The sequence below is a fragment of the Balaenoptera musculus genome, chromosome 21 (genome assembly GCF_009873245.2).
Source record: "Balaenoptera musculus isolate JJ_BM4_2016_0621 chromosome 21, mBalMus1.pri.v3, whole genome shotgun sequence".
NCBI classification, from domain to species: domain Eukaryota; kingdom Metazoa; phylum Chordata; class Mammalia; order Artiodactyla; family Balaenopteridae; genus Balaenoptera; species Balaenoptera musculus.
In genome coordinates, this window is record NC_045805.1 from 29999056 (window position 1) to 30020924 (window position 21869).

Here is a 21869-nt window from a genome sequence, read left to right on the forward strand (position 1 = left end):
GGGGTTCAAGGGCTAGGGGAGCGTGTGCTGCCAGTGCTTTGGCCACAGTCATGGTGGTAACTGTACCCTGTAAATGACATTTTCCACGGGGAGGTGGGCAGGGTGCCCCCTCCAAAAGCAAGGGAAATGAATCTTGGGGGAGAGTTGAGGGTCATTCGTGTAAACATTCCTTCCTTAGAGACTCTCCTTGGAGGGCTTTTTGTTTGTTTGAAGCAAATCTGGGAGGCTGTTGTTTCAAGAGAAGCCGCTTTTGTATCACTGTATGCGGTGGCCCCACTGTCCACATCTGGCTGGGTAACCAGGCCCCTCACCCAAACCAGGGAGGCCTTCAGGTAGCTCCCCCCAGCCCACCCAGGGGCTTCACGGGTGCTGCCTGCCTCTGTGCCTCTACAGTGTGACTTTCATCTCTAAGAAAGAGCATCTCCTCCCTTTTGAGAGGTTGGGACCCTTGGTTGAGGCAGGCAGACCTCTCACCTCATCAGGAAAGGGTGGGAGATTGGTAGAATGAGCTCAGGAGGAGAGTCCTTTACAGCCAGAATTCCCTCTACTCAGAAATGAATGAACTCAGTTGATAGAACCAGGAACCTAGATCTGGTACTGATCTGGGCATTCCTGAACCCAGTGTGAATTCAACTCATGCTCCAAAAGTCAAGATGTCACTCTCTGGGGAATCAGTGGGCCAGGGGTGAGGAGGTAGGGGGTGGCATGGGGGAGGGAATCAAGAAAGTGGCCTTGTTCATGTGATTAGCTGAAGGCGACCACTGCCAAGGAAAAGGTGGCAGCCTGTAGCACTAGGGACAGGAAATTCAAATCATGTTCATCTGGTAAACACCATAGTCCCTTCCAGGCCAAAATATGGGGTATGTCATAGGGAAGGGTCAGAGATGTCCCTACCTCCAAAGGAGAAAGGGCATTGGGGCCCCTGGGCACCAGACAGTGTGGCAGCCGCAGGAATCCAGGCAAGAGACCCTCATGGGGTGAGAAACGCCGGTCACACCCCCAAGAAAGGTTTTCCAAGAAGACAGAAGAAATTCTTATTGCACTCGTACGACACCACAGACACAAATCTTTGAAAGGTAGTGCCATTTTATTTAGTGTTGTAGGAAATTTTAGGTTACTTCTTAAAAACAAAAGCAAAGAAATTCAAAATTCCCAAAGTAACAAAGCAGGAAATAAGAATTCTATAATCCAAAGATGCTGGGTGAACTTTCAGTCAGAGGGAGGAAGAGGTCAAGTTAGCAGCTCACATGATAGATACTGAGAAACCACAGGGTTGAGGTTGGTGTGGAGGTTAAGCTTAACTGGAGGCTAAGCTCTCCGCCCACCTAAGGTAACAGATCCTTCAGCCTTGAGGGACCATTAATTAGCAGTTCTAAAAAAGAAGGGGCACAGGGAGGGAAGATCATGCCTAATTTAACATCAGGTTGCCCCTGGCCTTCAATCCAGCAGGTGGCTGAGTGTCGTGGACCCTCCTCCCTCTGTGCCCTTCCGAGCCCCCACTGTTAGCAGAGCTGGAAACCACACACGTATCCCACTCACCATGCACGCACCCTCCACTCAGGGTCAACGCTGTTTGTGTGGCAAAGGACAGACTTTCCTGCTCCTCCATTCTGTTACCCGGGGAGGCCGACACACAGGAAATAAAAGGGTTGGGCAGGACATCTGTCAAAGGCCAAGGACTGAGATGATATGAAACACCCGGGCAAAGGGTTGACATTTTTTTCCAGACGCTGACCTCCAACTGAAGTTCATTGCAAGGTGTTTGGTATTTCATCGGATGCTTCCCTGAAGTACTGACTGGTCTTCTAGGAGGTCAGCCAGGCAAGGCCAAGAAAGAGCTGCTCCTGCTTCTGCAGAGCACGGCCTCCTCCTAGGGCCCATCAGTTTGGTGAGCATTTTCAGCAGCTAGAGGCTAATTCAGGCTCTCCTGGTATAGACGGCTGGGTGTAAGCCCTCAGACCCACACCGGCTGCAGGAGCTCCAGCCCTCCAGTCCACCTGCCCCTGTGAACAGCTCAGAGCAGGCTCCAGCTCTCCTAGCTGAGCTCTCCCTCACAGTAGAGTCCTCAAGGACAGGTGTTAAACAGTGACCTTGAGAGGTGCAGGAATGCTACCTGGGGAATTTTTTTCCCAGCAGTGGTAGAAACCAGACACCCTTGAAGTAAATTGTCCTTCATTCTCCAGAGTTCTCGAGTGGCATACAGAGCAGAGGAATTTGCTCCTCCACCCGGACGTTCCTCTCAAACAGAGACCGGGTCCCATCCCCGAGGTCCTAGCAGCAGATCTTTCCACAACAACCAGCTCTCGGGAAGAATGCGGGTCTCCACAGCAGCTCTTCCGAGGAGAAACCACTCAGCGCTCCCGCCACCCAGTGCACGTGGGTTATCACCGTCAAAGTACATTGACATCAAGTAAAAAACATTGCAGAACAAATATATACACGTGCATCTGCAGAGTTCAAGCGAATATCCAGTTCTCTTTATAGGGATGTACATAAATCTCATAGCACTACAAAAATACAAGTCATCTGAGAAGTTTACAGTGGTCCCCAGTACTGTAGGAGGGTATTAAATAAAAGAGCTATCGATAATTAAAAGCAAATTAGCTAAATCAAGTTACAGTATCATCCTTCAGATTAAAGTGCTCTGATATTAACTAACGCGGCAGCAAACGTGATCCTGAAAAGGGATTCCACTGCCAATCATCTTGCCTCAACTTCAATATAACAAGAATGAACATAGAAGAGAGTTCCATTTAATAACCGCTCTCATCTCAACCCCTGCCCACCCACTTGGCCTGTGACATTCTTCCCCCAGGAGAGATGATGGGATTTGATGAGATTCTGTCACAACTGGGAGAATAAAATGAGTAATACGGAAAACATTCCAATTCCAATATCAGGTTACTAACAACGAAATTACCTGAAGACTCTGAACTGGTGCTATTAGTTGAGAAGGGGGCAAGTGTCCTAGTTTAAAAAAAAAAAAAAAAAAGTATGTTAATCTAGTTTTAAAAATACAGCCATCTAAAAATAGGTATCATCTTGCTCTTTGCAATTTTATAACAAGGGGTGGGGGAGGGAAATGCCAAGAAGAGCTGCCAAGGGAGCCAGGGAGCCGAGCGACGGCACATGGGGGAGGGCCAGTGGATGCCACTGCAGTTGCTCCGTACCTGGTGGGACTGTTTTAGCAAGTGCTTGGGTCACCCGATCCCTAATCAAGGCACTGACTCGGTCACTCCAGCCAGCAGGGACCCTGCGATCACAAGAGGAGGGATTTTGACCAACTGCCCCAGTGCACAGTGATTCTAGTTCCCCTGGTCTACTTTCCGTACCTCCACAGACAGCCCCTCTTGGTTGATAAAGAGCACACTTGAAGGCTACAGAGTAGTGGAGGCTGATGTCTGCAAAAGGCAGCTTGTTCCAAATCTCAGAGGCACACTCGGAGGCGCACCCTAAGCTCCTCTGCTCCAGTCGAAAACAAAAGACCAAGTCCGAGGAGCTGGGTAGGTTTACATAGTATCAAAACTTAGCATCTGCAGCCAAAACGCCACAGCTGAGCTACTCAAAAGCCAAGAAAGTATGTGCAGCACCGCACCAATTGCCTGGTCCTTGTCATCTCACCCTAAGCTTTAATGACTAGGGGAGACGTACTTTAAAATCTCAATATTAAAGAAAGAAAACCCCAATGTTAAAAATACATTATTACCCCCAGCGCCATCTGAACCTCTCGGCCAGGATCAGATCTAATGACCACGTCTCGGGTCAGGCATAAAATATTTACAACTTGGTTAAAGGCACAGTGGCATTTGAAAATAAAACCCTGGGAATGTCCAATAAAAGATTCATTGTAATAATTAACCTGGCTTCTGTGGGTGGGATTGACTCTTGCCAGATAACGCGCGAGGGAGATAGCGATTTGGAGCCCGGACCCTGGCTCTCAGGCACACCGAGTCCTCGGCCTTGGGAGCAGGCGGAAACAAACTCACACGAAAGTCTCAGTGCCGGAGGCAAGCGATTCACATCTTTCCTGCTTTTCTGCCGACCTGAGAGGGAACCCGGAGGATGCTGGGGGTCTCTTCCATGACCCTGACCAGCAGGTTGTCGATGTAGTCTTCCAGCTGGCGCACCTGACACTCCTTCTTGCTTATCGCTTCCTTCTGTTTGAGGACCAGCTGGATTAGCTCGTCGTGGGTCAGCTGTGCATAAGCAAACTCGGGTTCCGAGGGCTTGTATTTCTTTGGAGAGGGGAGGCGGGGGGAGAAAAGTGATAAAGTCAGTCAAGGAGTCAAACATCTTAAAGAAGTACAAAAGAGGTAGCTTTTAGTGACTGAGTCTGTGATCTGAGTGTCCTGGGAATTCGTCTTTGATTTCAGTGGAAAACTGATGACGGATGAACTTTTCTGTGAAAGGGCCAAAGAGTTAGTATTTCAGGCTGTGCAGGCCACAGGTGGCCTTGACTGCATGTTCGTCTTTGTGGTTTGGTTTGGTTTTTTGTTTTATGACCTATTAAAAACGTACAAACTGTACCCAGCTCACAGGCTGCAGACCCCCGGACTAGACTCTGGGCTTGGGGTTTAGAGATGTCATGACTGGTGGTGGCCTGTGAACCCTGGAGCTGGCACAACCAGATATCCAAGTGGAGCTGAGCGCCAAGCTAACGCGACCTGTGAAGAAACCCTAGTGGCAGACAGTGCAGGAGGCGACACTGTCCTCCCAAGACAACACGTGGCCGTTCATCCCAGAAGGCCTGCTACTGCCTCGGCTGTGCTCAGGAGATCTGGTGATTAGGAGGGTGCACTGGGAGACCCCACTGTAAGTCATTCCCCAAAACTATACAGAGTCAAAGCCAAGGGCCACCATCACAGCCATCGATGGCGCCCCCTCTGGGCACAGTGGCTGAGCGGCCCCGTCCTGACCAGAGCGGGAGCCCCGCGGAGTTACATTTACAATCTGGGATGACTCATGGCTGACTGCAAACTGCCCAGGCCCCAGCCACGAGGAAACGCAAGATAAGGATTACATAAAGCAACACGCTGTACCAAGTCTCTGGTGAGAGGGGAAAAAACCCCAAAGCTAACTTTTCCTGAATTCTGTGGCTCAGATTCATAAGTTTAAAGAGACGAGGTCATGGGGCAACCTCAAGACAGTTTTGCCGGCAGAACTCTGAGGTAATCACGGTTTCACTGTCGTGAGGGTCTAACGGTTTCACCGAGGAAGGCTCAGAACCACCTGCTTCAAGAAGCAGCTACGTCAAGAGCAGGGTCAACCCTGACACGACACAAGAGAAGGCCCTGTTCAGTGCAGTGATGCAAGCTGCCTGCACACCGGAATCCCGAAAGAAATCCCGTCCGTCTTGTCCTGGCTACAAAGAACAGCACGATGATGGCAACACTAGCTTAGAAACATGCCTGACACTTTCAAATAGGGTGTGTCTGTTTACATATCCTATCAAGGAAAAAAGTAGTCTTTGTAAACAACAGCCAAGAATACATCCTCAAGGGGTGTTAGATTATACCCCTGTCACAGAAGGATTATATTTATTCAAAAATATTGATTACATAAGATGCTCTGCAAGAGAGTCTGGAGATAGAAAGAAGCAGCAGCTGACACCTGGAGGGAAGGGCAGGCAGGTGCTCCTCGAGAGGAGGGGCCAGGTCCCCACAGTGTCTGACACACCTGGGGCTTCACCTGAGTGTCGGGGTCCAGAGAGATATGACATGCTCCAGCTGCTGAACAAACAAGAGACCATTGCTACATGCGTGATCAGGACAAGCTTCAAAGATGGAGTAACCTCTGAACCAGACCCTGGAGATGAATTAAAATTAATTTCCCCCCCCCCCCCAAATAACAGGATTTTGGTTTGAATTATAAAAGGAATATTTACTTATCATAGAAAATCTCAAATCCAGAAGAGGGAAAAAATTATTACCCATAGCTCCAACACCTAACACTGGGGTCTCTTTCTTTCTTATTCTTCCTGTTTTTTTGTTTTGTTTTGTTTTGTGGGTTTTTGTTGTTGTTGCTTTTTATTTGGTTTGGTTGATTTGTTTTTGTTTATTTGTTTGTTTGTCACACTGCACGGCTTGTGGGATCTTAGTTCCCTGACCAGGGATTGAACCTGGGGCCCCAGCAATGAAACTGTCAAGTCCTAACCACTGGACCGCCAGGGAATTCCCTTCCTGGGTTTTCTTTATGATATGTTTTACAACTTTAGCATCATACAATATCCAGTTTTATAGCTTTTGAAAATCATTATTTTGTGAGCATTTTCCCATCATTAAACTTTAGAAAAATTGCTTTTTAAATGGATTTTCTTTGTTTGTTTAATTTTATTTCTTTATTTCTTTGTTTTATCTTTGGCGGTGTTGGGTCTTCATTGCTGCGCACGGGCTTTCTCTAGTTGCGGCAAGCGGGGGCTACTATTTGTTGCGGTGCGCGGGCTTCTCATTGTGGTGGCTTCTCTTGTTGTGGAGCACGGGCTCTAGGCATGCAGGCTCAGTAGTTGTGGCTCGCGGGCCCTAGAGTGCAGGCTCAGTAATTGTGGCGCAGGGGCTTAGTTGCTCTGCGGACCAATCTTTCCGGACCAGGGCTCGAACCCGTGTCCCCTGCATTGGCAGGCGGATTCTTAACCACTGCGCCACCAGGGAAGTCCTAAGTGGATGTTTTAAATTTCATTATATTTTAACCATCTCTCTGTTGCTGGATATTTAGGTTGGTTTCAATTTTCACAGTTATATAATAACATTTATTTAAATGCGTGACCATAAATCTTTGGTCACATCCCTAAATGTTTCCTTAAGACAAATGCATAGAACTGAAGAGGCGTGCGCACTTAAGGTACTTCCTACAAACTGTCAAACAGCTCTTCGATTTGGATTCTGTAACCTAAAGAGGAAACTATGCAGGACTTTGAAACCATTAGAAGTTCCTATTCATGTGATGACTAAAAAAATTAAAAAGCAATCCAGCAATTACAGAAAGTGAGTAATGACCATGGAGAGGAAGAGGTGCAAAGAAAATACCCATTAATTCAAGAAACAATAGTGCCCAGTGTCACACATTTCCTTCCAGGATTTTTACATTGGATTTTTCCCGCATAGCTGTACCAATAATGACGTACATTCAGATTTGTATCCAACTGTTCCCATACAATATGACAGATGACTTTTGGATCTAGTTGGCTGTATTATTTTTAAATGGAAGTGTGGAAGGCACCTGAATAAATAATACATTCCTAGTTTTAATCATCTATAAAAGATGGCGGCCCTAAAACAATAACAACAACAACCAAAAAAGCCATTGTAGTAATGATTCAGCTGGTTTTTCGTAACTTTAGCGATGCAATTTCTTTTCCTAGCCTCTCTCTCACTTTGCAACATTCCAAAGCGTAGTTATTTTTATAAGCACTGTTTATGCCTTAGTACAAAGCGTCTATTCTACGGCCGGCCAGTAGCCGTCTCCAGGAACCTTTCCATGTTTACTCAGAGTAGTTACCAGGTATGGTCCAGGACCAACAGCTTTGTTGCATCCAGGCAGGGGGGCAGCAGCGGAACTTACAAATCATGAGTAGAATAAGCAGCCATTGCCTTTGTTTTAAGGCAAGTTACTCTCAGTCAGGGCCCGGAGATAAGCCCCTGATTAAATGAGCTTTGAAGAGTAAACATTAAACAAATGGGACCTAATGAAACTTAAAAGCTTTTGCACACCAAAGGAAACCATAAACAAGACCAAAAGACAACCCTCAGAATGGGAGAAAATATTTGCCAATGAAGCAACTGACAAAGGATTAATCTCCAAAATTTACAAGCAGCGCATGCAGCTCAATATCAAAAAAACAAACAACCCAATCCAAAAATGGGCAGAAGACCTAAATAGACATTTCTCCAAAGAAGATATACAGATTGCCAACAAACACATGAAAGAATGCTCAACATCATTAATCATTAGAGAAATGCAAATCAAAACTACAATGAGATATCATCTCACACCGGTCAGAATGGCCATCATCAAAAAATCTAGAAACAATAAATGCTGGAGAGGGTGTGGAGAAAAGGGAACACTCTTGCACTGTTGTTGGGAACGTAAATTGATAGAGCCACTATGGAGAACAGTATGGAGGTTCTTTAGAAAACTAAAATAGAACTACCATATGACCCAGCAATCCCACTACTGGGCATATACCCTGAGAAAACCATAATTCAAAGAGAGTCATGTACCAAAATGTTCATTGCAGCTCTATTTACAACAGCCAGGGCATGGAAGCAACCTAAGTGTCCATCAACAGATGAATGGATAAAGACGATGTGGCACATATATACAATGGAATATTACTCAGCCATAAAAAGAAACGAAATTGAGTTATTTGTAGTGAGGTGGATGGACCTAGAGTCTGTCATACAGAGTGAAGTAAGTCAGAAAGAGAAAAACAAATACCATATGCTAACACATATATATGGAATCTAAGAAAAAAAAAAAAAAGGTCATGAAGAACCTAGGGGCAAGACGGGAATAAAGACACAGACCTACTAGAGAATGGACTTCAGGACACAGGGAGGGGGAAGGGTAAGCTGTGACAAAGTGAGAGAGTGGCATGGACATATATACACTACCAAACGTAAAATAGATAGCTAGTGGGAAGCAGCTGCATAGCACAGGGAGATCAGCTTGGTGCTTTGTGACCACCTAGAGGGGTGGGATAGGGAGGGTGGGAGAGAGGGAGATGCAAGAGGGAAGAGATATGGGAACATATGTATATGTATAACTGATTCATTTTGTTATAAAGCAGAAACTAACACACCATTGTAAAGCAATTATACTCCAATAAAGATGTTAAAAAAAAAAAAAAAAGAGTAAGCAGAATGGGAACCAAGGGTCTTGCTCACTTCCCAAAAGCTAGGTGTTTGCTTCTCTTCGGAGCAAAGCTGCATGCCACAGTAAACGGAAGAGGGGACGGGGCGAGGGGGGTGCTAAATGACTCTAGTTTTCGTGATGGTCCCTTCCATGCTGTTCTTTTGCCCAGTTTCCCGGTAAATATCATTAACTCCAAGAGGACAAGTGCTGCCCCTTCTACACAACCACAGAAGCCAGCCAGGCTAGGCTGGCGAAGTTAGGGTCCACCTTTAGGCTTTGGGCTAAAGCACCGTAGGTACACAGTTCTGGCTACAGCTGATCATTTTGAGAATGATGCTTAACAGTGATGCCCCGTCAGCATGGACAACAGGGAAGAGAAGGCAAGACGGCCGGAAGATGCTAACTTGTTTTCAGCAGCAGGTCGTTATTACTACTCAGTCTCTCGACCCCAAAATCTCCAGCTTTGAGTGTACCTTCAGCGCAGCCCCTGGAGGCAAAGGGGCAACAGAGCCGTAGGTATCAGCCACCGCCTGGCACTTGCAAAACGCTTGCAGGAGTGAAGGAGACGTGAGCAAAAGTTTTATTTTAAAAACACAAAAACTATTTGACGTCCTGGAGTCCCTGGGACTGTAAAATCTATGACTGAATGTAACTTCTAGATGCTTGCAGTAAAATAGAAACAAAGTTTATGTCTCCCAACTGCGATCCCCAGGGGTGGGTTAGGAAATTCCTGTCCACGTGTCTGAAACATAACACATCTGAATCCCTCTGATTTTAGAATCAGAAAGGGCAGGATGAGGATACTCTCCAGCAGAGATCATCTGGGGGGATTGGTTTTGGTTTTAAGGGGAGGAGTTGGGTTTTTTTAGTGTTAGCCACTCAAGTTTTTTAAAGAGCAGAGATCTTCTCATCCAGCAATAGTCTTCCTAGGAATTTAGCTTACGGAAATCACCTGCAAGAAGGGACAAGTTCTATGCGAGAAATTATTGACGACAGTGTTATTCATATTGAAAAAATAGAAAACAAGCTAAATATCCACTAACCGGAGAGTGAGTAAGTAAAGACTGGCATAACCGTTTCAAAGAATAATTAAGTAGCAACATGCAAAAGTGTTTACGATATGATACTAAGTGAAAAAGAGGATTTCAGAGTGTTTCCACGCAGGTGATGGAGCTGGAGAACGATCATTTTGCTACCACCACGTTCGTCAGTGGAAACTGAGGCCTGCAGAAAGCTGATAAGGGGCAGGAGGCTTACACGGTCTGAAACGAACTCCCCACACATTTCTCACTAACTGTAAAGGGGAAAACTAGCAACTTTGCACTGGCGAGCCTAGCGGACACCACCTAACCTAAGCCATCAGAGTTAACACCCCACTAACAGCACAGGCCAGTGTCACGGGCTCTTTACACAGCGCACTGGAAAGGGCACGTTACCTCTCTAGTTAATTCCTGCCGAGAATGCCCAGCCTCGACCAAACCGCAGGGAGACATCAGACAAATCCAAACTGAGGAAAGTCCTACCAAACGACTGACTGAAACTCTGAAAAAGGTCCAGGTCTTGAAAGACAAACGAGGCCAAGGAACTATGCCAGAATAAGGGAGACTCCCGAGACGAGGCACTGAGTGACCCTGGACCGGAGAACAGACAGACAAGAAAGGGCACTACTGGGAAAACTGGTGAAGGTGAAATACGGACCGCAGATGAGAAAGTAGCGAGGCATCCATGTTCAATTTCTTCATTTTGATAAACGCCTTCATTCTTAGGAATTACGCACTTAAGTATTTAGGGGTAAAAGGAGCATGACGTGTGCAGCTTACTCTCAAATAATTCAGAAAAAAATATATACGTAGCTACAAAGAGAGAACGGAGTAGGAGAGGGTGAGGGTGATAAAGCAAATCTGGTGAAATGTCAACGGTTGGTGAATTGGGATGAAAGTATACAGGAGCTCTTTGTGCTATTCTTGCAACTTTTTTAAAGTTTGAAATTACTTCAGAATAAAGTTACAAAAAAGTCTATCTGCGCAATGATGACAACGGCGAGAATATTATATTCTTGCCAAAAGATAAGAAAGGACACGTGGGAAAAATGAGAATATCTGATTTGCATGGGCTGGAGGGTGGGTGACATTTTCTTCTCATTAAAAAGAGTACTGGTGTCAATCATGTTGCTTGACACACAACAAAATTCAACGACAGCCCAAGAACTATGAGGGGAAAAGTAAGTATCCCATGGAAAGTGTAGGGGCTTCCAAAGATCATCCAAAGACCGAGACGTGTGGTTAAGTCACCCCTGGCGTTACTTGCTGCCCCGGGAGATGTATGTCATGGTGACTCTGACAGCGGGTTTTCTAGATCCCTAACTAACCTGCCTCCTTCTGGAGAAGACATACCTTCATCATGGCTTCGTTGACCAAGTTCTCACTGATGACGGTGGCAGTTCCAGAGCTGGAGAGAGTGACCTTGGTGGCTGCCGCGTTCATCGGCTTCACGGGATGAAGTCTAAAGAGAAGGCGGAAAGGACACTTAGCTGTTTCCTTAGACGCTTACGTCACGGCAGAACCGGCAGAACTAGGGACTGCCTCTCTCAGACGTGGCCGCCAATGAGAGGTGACGGGGGAGTGGGGGGGACATGCGTGCTCACACCTGCAGTCCCACACGTGCCAACGTGTGGAAAAGGAAAGGAAAGCGGTCAGCGCGAGGAAGCCACGCGCAAGCCAACAAGGCACCACTTCCGGCCACGTGTCCTGACCTTCTCACAGGACCCTTGGCCTCGTTATCAACGTCAGGAGAACATTAAAGACGGTCTCCTATTCTCAGAGGCAGCTGCAGCCTAGGACTCCACTGTGGGAGTCCCCGCAGAGCCCTCTGTGCCCCAAGAGGGAGGAAAGAGCTCAGAACAAACAAGCCAGCTTCCCATCGGGCACTGCTTAAAGTAAGCTGTCCGCACTGCTGGGTTCTACCGCTGCATCTCAGCTGGCCTCCGAGACTAGGAAATAAGATACGGCTCCCGGTGCTTCTCTGCAAGGACAGCTCCAAATCAGACCGTGCAGAACAATTCCGAATCTATCTCTCAGGACCGCTGCTACTCTGTTCTTGCTACAAACGCAGGGGTGCCTGCGCTGCTCCCGGCCCAGGACACAGCCCTTCCGGCAACACAGGCGGACGCACCGTCAGAACAGCTGTGCGGTGAGCAAGCCCTGGCGTCTGGAGACAAGCAGCAGAGGGGGCGCGGCTTACACGCACGAGGACAGTCGTCCCCCGGCTCTCACCTGTGCTTGGCCGACCCGCTTCCAGCGCGTGGCTGAGCCGAGACTGGCTGTGTGTCTGAGGCTGAGACCCAGGCCTGAAGAAGCGGCTTCCTCTTGCCAGAATTTTCCACTTTACCCGCGGAGCCCTCGACTGCTGCTTTTTTTTGAGATTCTGCTGTACTGGTGTGGTGGGTGTCAGAGCGTGCAGAGGTGGGAAAAGAGCGTGTGGCAGGAAAGGGCTCAGAAAAGGGGGGAGTGGACACAAGGGAATCCAGGGCTGCGGCTGGAGGCTGACCCGGCCTCCCATCTCCCACTGGTTTTGCCTCCCCGCTGTCACCGGGGCCCGGCGACTGTGGTTCCTGAACCGCCAAGGCTGTGGTCTGCTCTGCAGAAGCGGGGGCGGGTGCTCTGGGCGCTCCCGGCCTGGGGTCGCGCAGGCCCCCTGCTGACCCGCCGGCCTCCCCGCTGGGCGCCCTCTTCCGCTCAGCACGGGCGGGCCACGTGCTCGGGGAAGAAGCCCCTCCTCCCAGAGCTGCCACCAGGGCCACCCCTCTGTCATCTTCAAGCTGATCTCCTCTCTCATCTTCCAAAGCAACTTCGGGGATGGAAGGCAGGGTCAAGTCCAGATGGGCCAGGGCTGGGGGCTTTGCCTCGCAGGCGGACTGAAGGCCGTGCAGGGGGTCAGACAGCAGACCCTCGTGGTCACTGGCTTTGCTGTGGTTCCGCGGCATCCGGGCGTCGTCTCCCTGACTGCCGAGAAGGGGACTGTCTCTCCCCGAGCTGGCCGCGTGCGCGGGGCCCCCCGAGCAGCTCCCCTTGGAGGACGGGCGGGGAGGACGAGCCGCCGGGGCAGCGGGCCGGGGTCCAGCCACAGCCGCCCCCTCCTGGGAGTCTCCCGTGTCCCACGCATTTCCGGGGGCGGCCCCTTGCGGCGTCAGCTCCTGGGGGTCACCTCTGTCCCTGCGGACCAGCACAGGGGCCTTCTCCCCCGCCCCTTCCGTAGAGAGCTGCTCGGAAAACAACACCTGCTCCTGGATTTCCTTTCTGCCCTCACAGGCATCCGGACCCATCTCTTCGTGGCTCTGCATCGCAGAGTCAAGTGGAGGCACCGACTCGCCCACGGGAACGGGGGGCACCGCTTCCTTAACTGCAGGACTCATCCCGCCACCCCCATCTGCATCCCCCACGGGAGACCTAGATGGACCCGCAGAGCCTGAGGCTCCCCGCCGCGGGGGCTTCCCGGCAGGGCTGCCCATCCCGTCTCTTCCGAGCGCAGTGGCGGGTGTTACTTCTCGGGCCTCGACAGATGAAGGGATGGCGCCTTGTTGTTTTCGGGGGGGAGACCCCAGAAGCTCTTCTTCTTCTCGCCCCACCTCAGGCTGCGTCCGGAGAGACTGTCCTGGGTCATCAGCGCCGGTCTTCCCCACTGGAGAGTCTTCCGTCCCTTTCCCCACTGGAATGGGTGTCTGCTTGGAAAGCGAGCCCACAGCACAAGGAACAGTACTTGGAACTTGTGTCAGACTCTCCTGTTCTAGCTCTGGTTCAAGGAGCGAAGGCGGTTCTTTAGGACTGGCCTCACCCATGTCTGCGGAAGGCCAGTGTTCAATGGGAGTGGATGTGGAAATGGGGGCCGCTACAGGAGAGGGGAAAGAGAAGGAGCCAGGAGGAGATTCAGAGGACTGTGTCTCTGAATCACGCCCCAGTTTAGAAGGGACGGGTGTCTGACCAGAACTGGAAGGGAGAGCAGAGAAAACGAGAGGAGAGCGAGTGGAAGGGGGGAGCCTGGGTGCGGGCTGAGCCTCTGGAGACACTTCCAGTCTGCAAAAAGGACACAATAAAATCTGCAGGTCAGTTGCAGATGCAGCATGAGAGGCAAAAGACATGTAAAAATACAGTCTTTCCAAAGGCGAGAACTCTTTTTTATATTGGGGGCAGTACCTTGAGAAGTTAAAGAAGGAACACCAATACTTAATCCACAAAAGGCACAATTTTATCACCAAGTACATCTGCCACAGAAAGGACTGTTGCAATAGAAACAGAAAGATCCAGGTAGAGCAACAGCCTGCAGTCTCTTCTGGTGATAAAGAAAAAGCACCTAAAAAGTGCAAAGCCATAAAAGGTGCACCACAAAGCAAGAGGCAGATTTTGAAGAGGAATACTGTGTGTGTGTGTGTCTGTGAAATCAAAGTAGGCAGAATCTCAAAAAAAAGTCTCTCCCACCCCCAGCCCACAGGAATATCGAGACTGTGTATGTGAGTCATGCTGAGAAGCAGAACACCCGGCTCGTGAGACAACGCGCAGAGGGAACACTCAGAGGACCCTCCCAGGCACACCTGACAGTGGACCAAGGGTCTCTTGTGCCAGCAAACCCGCACCAAAGTGCAAGGAGGAGAGATTACACCTGCCTCAAAGGGAACTCACGGGAAGAACCTACTAAACCCCGGTCTGCAGGTACCACCACCGAAACCTGGTATTGCTCCCAGACCACGACATTCGGAATCTGATACAACACCAGGGCATTCCACTGTGCTCTGCTTATCTCACTGAGATGGACAGACCAGTTCTAGGTACTTTCGCCAGAAGCAAAAACGTGTGCAGAGAAAACGCTTGCGGCAAACACGCCTGCAGGGAAAATGTCGGGCAAGGGGCAGACCACGCCTGCTGGCAGTGGCCCCGGGCTGGGGCACATCACTGCAGTCTCTGCAGGCGGGACAGGCCAGTGGTAGGGACTGGCCAAAAACAATTTCTGCAGGGACCACCATGGACCAACAAGCAAGGTCTGCTCTAATGTAGGCCTGGCTGCTGGGCCCTGGGGAGGGGCCGAGACTCACCGGGGTTTCACGGCTCTGGTCTGGGGAGCCCTGGGTGAGGGAACAGGTGGTGCTGGTGCAGCCTTGGGCTCTGGGTCAGCTTCTCGTTCTGGGATCTGCACGTCTTCAAAGGGGTTCAGGGCTCTGCCCCGTCCGGAGACAATGGCCGCAGTCTCTTTGTCCGATCTCTTCACAGGGTCGTTGACAGGCCCCGGCTGGTCCTCCCTGGCTTTGACCGCCACGGGTGTGCCTTCCCTCTCCTTCCCGGGGGCGGGGGCGGCCTGCGGGCTTTCACCTTCACTGCCCTTGGCCGTGTCCTTCTTCCCGGTCACCAGGGAGAGCAGAGAGGACTTCTTGTTCTCTTGTTTCTTGCTCTCTTTGGTTTCCTTTGCAGCCTCCAAGGTCACCAAAACCGCGTTCTCCCGAAGGTCCCCCCCGCTGACCCGTGGCTGGTAGGATGGCAGGGACATGGACTTGAGAGAGTCCTTTGTGGAAGACTCGGAAGGCACTGCACCTCCTTCCCCAGGCTCCTTCAAAGGTCGAGAGGCCAGGTTTTCTGTAGATGAGAACAAATGCTTCTTCCTGAGGCCCTGGGGGGACGGCGTGGAGGACGGGGAGCTGTCCTTGGTCTCGCTCTTGGCTTCGGGCTGCTCCACATAGACATGGTTCCCGTTGATACAAACATTCGAGCGGGAAAGGATGTCATTCTTAGACCGAAGGCCTCCCAGGAAGGAGAGTCCTTCCTTCTTGGGGGGGTTGAAGTTGATCTGGTTCAGCTGCTTAGGATCCACACTTGCCGTTCCCTTGTGAGACAAGGCTGTGGGAGAAGAACCGAGAACCAAGGGAGTGAGAAGCTACGGGAACGGTTCGCAACGCAGGGGGGCGGGGGGGGCGGGGCTTTTGTCCTCACGCATCTGAGTGCATTTTTGGTTGTCACAGCTGGGTGGGGTGTGCTACCGGCATCCAGCAGGTGGAGGCCAGGATGCTGCTAAAGATCTTACAGAGTACAGGGAGGCTCCCACAACACACAATTATCCTCCCAATGACACTCCGTGCGTGGAAGCAAGGAAAAGGGCAGCGCTCCTGGTAGAGGTGCAGAATCTGGCCAGTAATAGGGATCTGGTCACTGAGACTGAATTTCAAAATACCCAGTTAATTCAGAGTTAATGGAACTGGATTCCTCGGCTTTCATTAGGAATGTATTCCATGAGAGCTCAGTATAAGTACCCAACGAATTAATGAAATATCAGAATTAGTGTAAGGTTCCATGGTTTTATCCTTAATTAAAAAAAGAAACTCTGCATGCATTCATTCCGTGAGCCCCAAAAGCTTGTACTAACGTACGTCAGTTATAGAGCCAGACGTTACGGAAAAGGGATTCGCACGTTCCTAGAAACCAGAGGGCTTAGAAATAGAGAAGGCTTCCTAACCAAGGTTACCTATCATCATCATCACCACTACCGTGACCATCATGAGCAGCTCCAGCGCCAGCACCACCAGTAAAAGCACCATCACCACCACCCCCGCCATCCCCTCCACCAGCGTCACCATCACTGTAATAACTGAGGAGCTGAATTGAAATCTTTCTCCTAAGATTTGTTCGTTTCTTCTCTCCCAAAGCAAAGTAGGCTCAGCCGAGGGAGAAGGGCCGAGTAAGAAGGAGGAGAAGGAAACTCACCGTCCGAGGCAGAGGAGGACTTGTCCTCGTCATTTTCCTCATCCTCCCACTGGGACTGAAAGTCTCCAGGACGAAGCAGCACCTTGTCTGACTTTGCAGTCGGCAGGACAGACATGGACTGGGAAAGTGGTGTTCTCTGCAGATTGGACCTGGAAAACAAGGTCTTGAGCTTTGACTTCTTCTTCTTGTCTTTCGAAGGAGACTCGTCATCGCTGTCAGCCGAGGGCGTCACGCTGGGGATGATGGCGGACACGGTATCCGATGCGCTGTCCTTATTCTTCCCCTTGATCTTGTCCTTCAGTTTCCCAAATGGATTCCGGGACTTGTCTTTCATGGAAAGGTCAAACATGCTAGCGGTCATGTTGTTTCTCATAAACTGGATGTCAACCTCAATTTCTCCTCGTTCTTTATTCTTCTTCCCCGGTTTGGATTTCAAGGTATACCACCTACGAGGAGAAAGGCTGAGAGGTTACCTTGGAATGCAAGCGCCTAAAACGATGTTCACAGTGCCCGTTACCTGGCCTCTCCTCTCTGCTATCACCAGCCTCGTGTACAAACCCTGTGTTCTCTTCTTTGGGGCAGTGAGGGGTGCAGCGGGGGAGGGCAGAACTTGAAGTTTTATTTCTGAGAAGACACCTTCTAGGCAAAGATAGGATCTGATTCTGTACTTAGGGTAAGGTCACCTAAAATCTTGATTCGGTAAAGAGCTATTTCTAAGAATAAAATAAACATTCCATCAAATCGCTTCCTGTGACTGGTTTTTTCCTTCAACGGGGTAAAAATGCAAAGATCATATACAAACAGTTAGGTAGGTAGAGTGCAAATTTGCAAGAGAATCTCAGAGAAAAGCAAGGGTTTGTAGAATAGTCCCTGGCAGGGAGTAATGGAAACTGTAAGACAGAGTAAAAGAGATTTGTTAAAGAAAGAAAAAAAAAAAGAGCGAAATAAGCCAGCCACAAAGTGACAAATATTGTATGATTCCACTGACATGAGGCCCCTAGAGGAGCCAAGTTCAGAGACAGAAAGGAGAATGGTGGCCGCCAGGGGCTGGGTGGGGCGGGGTGACCTGGGAGTGTCAGTTGGGAAAATAAAAGTTTTGGAGTTGGGCGGTGGTAATGGTTGCATAAAAATGTGAAAGTACTTAATGCCACAGAACTGTGCGCTTCAAAATGGTTAAAATGGTCACCTTTGTTATAAGTATTTTACCACAATGAGAAAGAACGAGAAACTGAGAGGAGGCATTCATCCCCAGCTTAATAATCAGAAAAAGGAATATTTCAAGCATGATTCAAGAATTTCACTTGGTCATTTGCAAACTACTTCACGATATGGCAAATGATATTATATCAGCCCGACTCCATTGAAAGACGAACTGCAGAGAAAGGAAACCTCCCCTCGGCATTTTCCATCGGGTGAACCGCAAGAATGTGAGCCCGGTGAGTGGCGCAAGCTCTGCAGAACAAACAACTCCAAATACAGGGCTGACCCATAGCTGCCCCCGGGGTCACCCTCACATGCCGAGAACCACACTCTGATGTTCTTTTCCGTGACCTATTTAAGAGCTGAGGGCTGTGGACTTTAAGGACATGATGGTTTTGCCCAAATCAACACAATTTCCTCTTTCACCTTCAGCCTGTCCTGCCCCCAGGGCAGATCGCGCCCCCCACTATCTTAGCTCATTCTACACTTAAAGGGGCAGAGGGAAGCAGAAACACACTTAGAAACGTCCTCCTCTAAGTCTCACGAGAATGACATGAAGTGGACAGCATACCCACTTTACAGATAAGGAAATTGAGGCTCACAAGCTAGGTAACTGGTACAAGGCCTTGCAACTGCTAAAAGGCACAGTCAGGACTCTGAACCAGCTCTACAATTTCCCCAAAGCTTTCTCTTACACCAAGATTCCGGGTTGGCACTCCCTCTGAACTCATCTTTGCTGGGCCGTCTTTAACAACACATAGAAAAGAGGGCTGAAATTTAAATTCTTTTTGAGGAAGGCTTAAGCTTCCAATTTAAATGTCCTGAGATGAAAGAAGAGAAGGGGGAAAGCCCCCATAGCTGGCATCAGCCACAAATCATAGGGCTGCACATAAAGTTCAGATACAACGTCATCGAGAAGGACTTACACTGGATTTACAAAATACAGCCAAGATCTGGGAAAATGACATGAGCTACGATTTTGGACCTTTAGGAGAAATCTTTTATGATCTTTAAAACTACAGTCCACAGCTGGAGGAGGAGGGAGACGCAAGGTCTTTACAGGCAGCCTCACCCTGCCAGCCAGCCGAGTGTCTTCCCAGCACATTTTCCACAGCAGGCTGGGAACAGTTTGCATATTTGTCATTTAGATGTTGAGAGGATTATTTGTATCTTTCTCTTCTGACAGTCATGTGCTAAATGGTAGCCTTGGTGATGAGGGGTGGTTAGCTTTTGTAAATACCAAGGGTAGGCACCTGAAAAGGGGAAGTTGCTGAGAGCTGAGTGTGGAGGCTCAGATGACCACACCAGCCACAAGCAGAGAGCCTCACCTCTCCACCCAGGGCCTTCTCCCAGCTCTTCCACCTCTCTATTCACCCTCCCAGGGGATGCAAAGGCTCCCGACCTTCAAAGAATACCACTTGCCAGCTCCCTGAACGGGGCCGCCTTCCCCAAAGTATCGGCGCCGAAGTCTGTTTATTTTGAGCGAAGCTGCAACCAACTCTAGGATCCTCCCTGAGGGCCTATTATCACCTGATGCCCAGGTTCAGGCCCTGGGCAGTAGAGTGGGATTTATTTTGGAAACTTCTAACACCACTAGGAGGTATGAACAGGCACTTCAACTGTTCCTGTCATTTATTTTCACACGCAAACCTAAAACCAAAGACCAGGTAGCCAAGAACAGCCACAGGGCTATTTAAGGATGTGAAAAGCAGACTGAATTGTAGGCAGGTAAGTAACCACTGTGAGTCTGCTGGATTTATTAAAGCTGGAAAGGAAGACAGGCATTCTTCTAGCAATATTATCCTGATCATTAAATTCACACAGCTTAAGCAAGGGATCTTTTTCTTTGTTTTTGTTTTTTTTGTTTTTTTTTATAAATTTATTTATTTATTTATTTTTGGATGTGCTGGGTCTTCGCTTCTGTGCGAGGGCCCTCTCCAGCCGCGGCGAGCGGGGGCCACTCTTCACCGCGGCGCGGCCCCTCCCGTCGCGGAGCACAGGCTACAGACGCGCAGGCTCAGCAGCTGCGGCCCACGGGCCCAGCCACTCCGCGGCACGTGGGATCCTCCCGGACCGGGGCACGAACCCGTGTCCCCCGCACCGGCAGGCGGACTCCCAACCACTGCGCCACCAGGGAAGCCCCAAGCAAGGGATCTTTGACACAAGTATAACTTGATAGTTCATGAAAGCAACGATCCATGAACGTCTCACCCTAAGAAATTCCAAAGCAGGACATATTTGTGGGTTCCAACATTTAAGCATGGGTTCAATTTATCAGTGTTTCTGTCCGTTTGATTTTCGGTGCACTTAATTCCAGCACCTCACGGAAGTAGTTCGTATATAATCAGGTCCCAGCACAGCCACACAGCATGTGACGGCAGAGTGGCTGTGTCCCAGAACCACCATTCATGAAGGCCCAGAAAGCCTGACTTATCTCAGAAATCAGGGCTGGGTTTTCCCAGTACAAAGGGCAGAGTACAGAGAGAAAGCCATAATCCCAGTGTAGAAAGTTTATTTTTAGGCCCATATTCTAAAAAATCCTGCAACCTATCCAAAAAAAGAAAAACAAAAGGATCCCTTCTATAAGCAAATAGTCATTTTTACTTATAATTAAAACTTAGTTCTTCCAAAATTAAAAGGATCTCTGAATACACAGAAAGTGACGAGAAATGTATGTAAACTGTATTTTAAAGTAATAACACGCATAGGGTAACAATTCAAATCATACAAAGCAGTACAGAATGAAAACTTTAATCTCCATGCCCCTCAGTCAAGTGAGGATCTTGGGAATAAACATACAAGCAAAAATGCATATTATCCAAACAGGCTGCCCTACTGTTTGGGAGTTTTTTGGTTTGGGGTTTTCTTGGTCAAACACAAGACAAGGCAACAGCTAAAAATATAGAAAAATTCATTTAAGTCTTCTACACTTTCAGAAAGATGCCTTATTAAGAGCAGCAAGGGAAAGAAGGAATAAAAGTAAAAAAGCATGAACTGGGTACAGGAAGGAAAATATACAGGATGCAGGACACAGGGTCTGCTTCCCGAGTCGCCCGGCTGGGGAACTAGTGTCTGGACCCGCATTGTCAAATCTCCTGGGCTTTTTATTTATTTCTTTTTAATACATTTATTTATTTTATTTATTTATTTATGGCTGCGTTGGGTCTTCGTTGCTGTGCACGGGCTTTCTCTATTTGCGGCGAGCGGGGGCTACTCTTCGTTGCGGTGCACAGGCTTCTCATTGCGGTGGCTTCTCTTGTTGCGGAGCACGGGCTCTAGGTGCGCGGGCTTCAGTAGTTCCGACACGTGGGCTCAGTAATTGTGGGCTCAGTAATTCAGGCTCAGTAATTGAGCCCAGTAATTGTGGGCTCAGTAATTAAGCACAGGCTTAATTGCTCCGTGGCACGTGAGATTTTCCCGGACCAGGGCTCAAACCTGTGTCCCCTGCATCAGCAGGCAGATTCTTAACCACTGTGCCACCAGGGAAGTCCTCCTGGGCTTTTTAAACACTCATTTTGAGAACAGCTTAAACCACCCAACCATGCCCAATTCTCAGGGCTGGTTTGCCTCAGTACGTAGGTTTCTCAATACACGGAAAGCTGGTCCCAGGGGGCGCGGGGGCAGTGTGGTTCCTGCTCTTGGGAAATGAAAGGTCTCACAGTGCATCCCTGCAGACGTGCGGGATTACACTCGTAAAGGACTGACTGGTACGCCTCAAAGATAACCTGTCTGCAGCTGAAGCAAACATGTTTTTCCTTTAAAACATTCCAGAGGGGTAGATACAGAGAGAAAAAATGATGGCTTCAAAGATTCAAGACACAGAGAAACGATGGCTTCAAAGATTCGGTTCGGTTCATGTTTTTGCACGGCAGGCACTGGAAACACAAAACGAAGAGGCCAGATTCTTCGCTGAAAAGCTTACCCACCAGCAGAGAGCTGGCTCACCAAACATCACAAAGCGTTTATTACACTGAAACAACTGCTGCCTTTTCTTTCTGACTATGAAGTGTGAGAAAATAATTAGACATGAAAAGAAATTCCCGCTAAATTATACAATTTCATCACAAACAAGGACTCTCA

General features: G+C 48.9%; 1 protein-coding gene across 5 annotated transcripts in view; it reads right to left on the reverse strand.

Annotated features, from left to right (window-relative positions):
- Positions 1-1068: 1068 nt before the first annotated feature.
- Positions 1069-21869, reverse strand: part of RAB11FIP1 (RAB11 family interacting protein 1) — a 31528-nt gene continuing 10727 nt past the window's right edge. For 3 of the 5 annotated variants that reach the window (XM_036838869.1, XM_036838871.1, XM_036838872.1), the window contains exons 2-6: positions 16590-17035; positions 14933-15728; positions 12123-13919; positions 11244-11352; positions 1069-4235 (exon numbers count right to left, since the gene is read on the reverse strand). In XM_036838869.1, the coding sequence (XP_036694764.1) occupies positions 4017-4235; positions 11244-11352; positions 12123-13919; positions 14933-15728; positions 16590-17035 (3367 nt within the window). In that variant the 3' untranslated portion in view covers positions 1069-4016. The remainder of the gene's footprint in view (positions 4236-11243; positions 11353-12122; positions 13920-14932; positions 15729-16589; positions 17036-21869) is intronic. The other 2 variants (XM_036838870.1, XM_036838873.1) reach the window with 2 other exon arrangements.